The sequence below is a fragment of the Anopheles cruzii genome, chromosome 3 (genome assembly GCF_943734635.1).
Source record: "Anopheles cruzii chromosome 3, idAnoCruzAS_RS32_06, whole genome shotgun sequence".
Taxonomy (NCBI): Eukaryota; Metazoa; Arthropoda; class Insecta; order Diptera; family Culicidae; genus Anopheles; species Anopheles cruzii.
The window spans coordinates 85,166,660-85,172,490 of NC_069145.1; the positions used below are offsets into that span (position 1 = coordinate 85,166,660).

The 5,831-nt window shown below is 54.6% G+C and overlaps 2 protein-coding genes across 2 annotated transcripts in view; one reads left to right on the top strand and one right to left on the bottom strand.

Annotated features, from left to right (window-relative positions):
• The window catches only part of LOC128271512 (ras-related protein Rab6), a 15,344-nt gene extending 11,833 nt beyond the window's left edge, over window positions 1–3,511 (top strand). Inside the window, exons 2-5 of the mRNA XM_053009078.1 lie at window positions 401–537; window positions 630–788; window positions 1,916–2,258; window positions 2,938–3,511. Of these exons, the coding sequence (XP_052865038.1) occupies window positions 401–537; window positions 630–788; window positions 1,916–2,258; window positions 2,938–3,173 (875 nt within the window). The 3' untranslated portion in view covers window positions 3,174–3,511. The remainder of the gene's footprint in view (window positions 1–400; window positions 538–629; window positions 789–1,915; window positions 2,259–2,937) is intronic.
• A 134-nt stretch (window positions 3,512–3,645) lies between these two features.
• The window catches only part of LOC128271186 (armadillo repeat-containing protein gudu), a 3,931-nt gene continuing 1,745 nt past the window's right edge, over window positions 3,646–5,831 (bottom strand). The window contains exons 2-6 of the mRNA XM_053008629.1: window positions 5,297–5,829; window positions 4,888–5,236; window positions 4,319–4,825; window positions 3,849–4,244; window positions 3,646–3,780 (exon numbers count right to left, since the gene is read on the bottom strand). Of these exons, the coding sequence (XP_052864589.1) occupies window positions 3,646–3,780; window positions 3,849–4,244; window positions 4,319–4,825; window positions 4,888–5,236; window positions 5,297–5,829 (1,920 nt within the window). The remainder of the gene's footprint in view (window positions 3,781–3,848; window positions 4,245–4,318; window positions 4,826–4,887; window positions 5,237–5,296; window positions 5,830–5,831) is intronic.

Here is a 5,831-nt window from a genome sequence, read left to right on the forward strand (position 1 = left end):
CCCGACGGTGTACTCAACATTGTACTGTTGTCTTTACACTCAAACAACGACAGCAACTCCCATTCTGACCTTTGTTGTTGCTCCGTAACGCTCCGTATCAACAATATCTTCTTGTCGTGGCGAATACACAAAGGTCCTGTGTTCACCATTCAGGAAGTCACGCCTTTAATACAGCCTACGAAAAGCCTTCTTTTGTCTGCTCTTTAATCAATGGCCTGCAGCGGTGGTTCCGAGAAAACCCGATTAGAAATTGGATTGTGACGGTGCTCGGGATGATATGGATTTGAAAAATATAACTTTACTAACTGATGGCGAACAATTTGTGGCTCGTTTGAAGTTGGACCTCGAGTACTCCCCAGCGAATTTCACTCAACAGTCATCCTTTTTCTTTCCTTTCCAGCGATGGTGGTCCGGTTTATAACGAAGCGCTTCATCGGCGAGTACGACCCGAACCTGGAAAAGGTCTACACCTTCAACACGCTGATCGACAATGAGCTGGTGCTGTTCGAAATATTGGACGCCGCCGGTCAGCCGAATGTGCGTATCCCTGGCAAGGTGGCAGGATCCGGAAGGGATCAAAAAGTATGAATTCGAGATTTCATTGTTGACCGTATTCTCCCTCACTGCAGGAAGCCGACTGTCTCACGCTCGAGGCGAATATCCGCTGGGCCGAGGCGTTCATCTTGATGTACTCGGTAGCGGACAAGTGCAGCTTCGACGAGTGCAACCGTCTAAAGTTCCTCATTAACTACAACAAACGGCGCCGTAGGCTTGGCTCCTACAACAAGGTACGTCCTGAGTGGTCCAGGTGGAACAGGGCGGACGAGCCAAAAAAACGCCAAGGCCAAATTCAATCAGAAGCCGTGACAGGCGGTCGTTTGATGTTGCCGATTTTGACTGCTGGCGATGTTCACGCATTTTCAGGTTCAATTATTTCGTACCTTCCCCTGGCGAAGGATTTGTTGGAATTGGAAGGAATTAGGTTGGAAGGAAGGTTGGAAGGAATTACGCACAAATGGAACGGTACCTTTCGGCACTGGGCCCACGGGGTTGAACTTTGCTTCGCTTTTTGCTCCAGTCGACTAGTCAATTGGTTTGCGCCATTTTTTAACCTTGCCTGTCAATTTTCAATGTTTTGACCCAAGTTCCGTTGGATGTTTCTTTTTCGGCAGGATAAAAAATGAATTTGCCCCTCGATAAGTGGGATGGGACCTGCCGTCCCAAACGGACCGGTCAATCAAATATTGTAGGCAAAAATAGTAGCACCAGCTCCTCGTCCCAAGAAGCGAAAAAAGGCTGTCGGTCTATTTTTGGACTTCTCCACCCTGATTTAGGGGTGGCTACATTCGAGTTCATTCACAAATAACCCGGTACCGAGCGTGGAGTATTGGGCCGTACAGCGGTACACGAAACAAATATTGCCAATGTCTGTTTGCTGATTCAGCAATACTGCAGAGGACAATCCTTGTTCCGGCTCAACATCCAATTGCTGGCAGGGAAATATTGCGAGGAGTGTATTATCTGTTGATTGGTTCGCACAGGTTTCGCCAATGGTGTCAGCTCCGGTGCCATTTCGGAGCAGAAAATGTAGTGCAAATATGGTCGAGATGTTTTTTGTCCGTCAAGCAAAAATGCAAATTTGTTCATCGGCATTCGGCCACAATCAACGTGATCATAATGGTACGTGCCGGAAATTCACAAGCGCCTTGCCACTCTCTTTTCTGACGACAACTATTTCCTAAATCCCTACACTTTGCGTTGAACTGTGAGTCATCAGGAAAAAGAAAAACACGAACAACCTGTTTGTGGGCCATCTCGACCTTCATTTTCCAGCAAATTAAACATATGTTTGTCTGGCGACCTTTATTTAAATAAATACTTAAACATGTTTTTTATTGTTACTGGTTTTCCGTAGGACCCCTTGCTGGACGTGCCGGTGATTTTGGTTGGCAACAAGATCGACCAAACGGGCGACCGGATGGTCAGCACGGAGGACGGGCAGCGGCGGGCGAAGGAAATATCCTGCGCCTGCTTCCACGAGGTGTCGGTGCGCGAGAGCATCGAGCAGGTGAACGGTGTCTTCCGGGATGCGTGCCGCTTCTGGCGCGTCCTGTCGCGCTTTCCAAAGCTCAAGCGGTCCACCAGCGACGTCCACGATCTGCACTCGGAGGTCGAGCTGATCCTGAGCCCGGACAGTGTGCATCCGTTCTGCAACTGCGATCTGAGCCACGAGAAGCGGCAATCCATCATCATACTCGGTACGTACAGCGTATTCAATTGAGCCGGTACACCGGATATGCTCCAACGCTTCCGGTAAATTAGCGCCAAGTCGGTGAAGACAATCGCATGCCACATTCCAGCTTTCTTACGCTCCACAGGGAGTAATGAATTGAATAACAGATGCGTGGCTACATAATGGCTCCCCGAGCGCGCATTTTTCCCTCATTTCGCCCCAAGGCCTCAAGCCGCAGCTTGGTGACCCACTTGGGGACGCGTGGGCACCGAGCACCGCGGCGCTAGACGCTAGAACGTTCCGGGAAGTGTTTACAATTCGCGTGGCCTCGTGGCCGAGCGTCGTAATTGTGAGGTTCACGTTCTATTATCCTTTCTTGGGTGGTTTTTGGCCTTCCACGACAGTTCCACGCCACAATCACACATCGTGTTTCCGTAACATGCGGGTCTGACAGGTAGCGGCGTAGTAGCGTAACTTCTCGAGCTAGCGTACTACTACGCATCAGAAAGGCCACCCGGTTCAGTGACCTTTCGGCAACCTGTCAAACCTGCGGGTGATAATGATTGCGGGCTCACCCGGGGAGCCCACGCCGTGCGTAAATCAAAAGTTCCGTCCAGAAATCTCATCAAAACATCGTTTCCCCCGTTCGCCGGTTGCCATTTTATTTTCATCCTTCCTTCTTTTCTTGCTTTCCAAACCGACAGGTCGACCGTGGACGGAAGAGGAACCGGACGAGACGGACGAGTCGGAGTCGAGTTGCTGCTCGTCGCAAAAGTCCGACATCGAAGAGCCGTTCCGGGGGCGGGCGTCCACCGACGGGACGCTCTTGTCACGACCGCGGCGCTGGCGGTTCGCACCTCCCGGGTCCCTCGGGCCGCACGTAGGCCGTGTCGAGCGCCGCATGAGCATATCGATGCGGGGCAGCAACGCAAGCTACTAAGTGGATCCTCCGAAGCTTCGGAAGACACGCGAAAGAGTGAGGACAGCGACATTGTGATTCCGTTTATTTTTGTAATGACGTTTACCGACGCGCCAGTCGACAACCGCCTACCGCCTCCTTCCGAAGCCTTTTCGCCGTATCGCCACCCAAGACAAGGCTGGCGTTTCTGGAGCACTGGCACGGGAGGAGCATATTTTTCGCGAAAGAAGATTATTATCAATGAGACACGGTGGCGGTAAGGCACACCGCCCGCCGTTAGGTTAAGGACGGAAATTTCCAGTTTATAGTGAGACGTGACGGATACTACATCTTAAGAGATAATAAAGTAAACAATCGCCATCGCTGTGGTGACCAAAAACATCAAACAAACACTCCAAACACTTGCGGTTTCTTTTTTCCTGTAAGTAACGGCCCCCCGGGAAACGTTTCGCACGCCAACCTGGTCCTGTGCTTTGGCGGCGAGCTTTCGTCCTTATTCGCCGTAAAGCTCAAGCTCCTCGGCCCGGAGAGCGAGCTTTCGGATGTTCTGCAAGCACCCGGCGGACGCTTCCTGAAGCTCGCGGTCCTTCGAGCCAACCGTTTCGAGGAGGAACGGTACGACGCCGCCCTGCGGGGAAGAGACAGAAGAGGTAGAGCACGGATCCGGACACCGGATTCTTCTGACCATTGACTGACCTGATGCATCGTGATGCAGTTCTGGGAGTCTTCGGACAGCTTCTGTAGAGCCATGGCCGTGGTGCGGTGTACGCGCGGGTTGTTGCTGACCATGTACCCGACGATCGGGGTGACCGTTTTCAGGCGTCCCAGTTCCTGCGTGTTCATTGAGTACGGCGCACAGCTAGCGATAGCCGCCGCCAGGTGCTCCCGCAGCAAGTCGTCCGTTGTGTACACAAGATCGGCCAGCATCCGGATGACCTTGTGGTCGGACAGCACCGACAGGTTCTCCCGATCCTTCGCTATCGTCGCGATGGCAGCACAGACCGCGGACAGGACGAAGTTGTCCCGTGACTTCAGCAACCCCACGACGAGCTCCAGCGCTCCTACGAAGCTTCGGACCAGTTCTCCGGAGTTCTGCGGAGTGAAAGCGAAAGGCACAATGAATGGGATGTCTGACAAGAGGCGGACCGTTGATTCCATAGGCACACCTTAGCGTTCTCGATGCACGGACACAGGGCCCATGCGGCGTGGGCCTGCACCTTGGCGTTGGAGTTCTTCAGCAGCGACCAAATGAGCCGCACCGCATCCAGGTCTTCCATCAGCGTCATGCTTTCCGGGTCCGAGGCGCACTCCTTGAGCGTGCGGGCGATGTTCTCCAGCAGCGGGGCGTGGGTCATGTTGAGCAGGTTCACCAGCAGCGGGATCCCGCCGCACGTGCGCAGTATCTCCCGGTTGTTCTGGTACTTGACGCACTCCGAGATCGCCCCGACGACGTTCGTCAGGACCTCCTCGTTTTCGTCGTTCAGCAGCTGCACCAGCACCTGGACCGTTTTCAGCTGATCGAGCTTCTTCACGTTCGCCTCGCTGGCCGCACACTTCCAGATGGCGCCGGTCGCGGCCGCCAGCAGCTGCTTGTTGTCCCGCACCGTCTTGTCCCGCGCGATACCTACCAACGGTTCGAGGCCGCCCGATTCGCGCACCATATCGCTGGCCGTCTTGGGTCACAGGGTGAAGGGTGCTCAGCAGAGGGAATCCCCAAAGGACGTGGTGGGCTTACCTTGTCGCTGGCGCACTTGAAGATGGCTGAGCTGCACTGGCGCTTCAGGTCGAGGTTGTCGGACGTCAGATGGGACACGATGTCGAAGATCATGCCCTCGGTCGTGATGGCAAGCTGGTAGTTGGCCTGCGAGGCGCACTGCTGAATGGTACCCATAGTCGGAACGACCACATCGATGTGCACGCTCTTCAGCAACCGGCCCATCAGCGGCACGATGCCGCTCTTGCACATCTGCTCCTTGTTGTGGCGGGACTCGGACAGTGACCAGAGGGCTCGGGCGCCCGCCCGCGCCATATCGAGCATCTCGCGTTCCTCCTCCGACAGCTGGTCCCGTTGCGATCGGAGGCAGCTGTCAAAAAAAAAAAGAAAAACTAAGTAACTCGGCAAGTAGCGGCCTCCGGACACTTACTTCATGTTGATGTCCAGCAGGTCGACGAGCCGCGGGATGCCGTTGCACTTGCGCACGAGCTTCCGAGCGAGGCGCACCTTCGCCACGTTGCCGATCGTTTCCGCCGCCATGATCTTCAGGTCACGTCCCGGTTCCGACAGTATCTGCACCAGCAGCGGAATACCTCCCAGGTCGACGATGGCACGCCGAATGTCCAGGTTGAACGAAATCTCCGACAGTACAGACAGTGCCCCCAGTCGGCACTTCATGTCATTGCTTTCGAGCAGATTGACGAGCACCTCTAGCCCGCCGCAGTCCTGGATGGCACGCTGGTTCATCTGCGTGGTCAGATCGTGGTCCTTCAGGCAGCAGAGCGCCACGATGGTGGCCGTCTGGTTGCCGGCCTTCATGTACTTCACCAGCTTTTGGATGTGCCAGTACTCGGACGGTACGTCGTTCGAAAGCTTCGAATCCTTCCAGCGTTCCTCCTCGTCCGACGAGGACACCTGGTCCGAAGAGTCGGACTCGATGCTCTCGTGAGGCTTCAGCGGTGGCT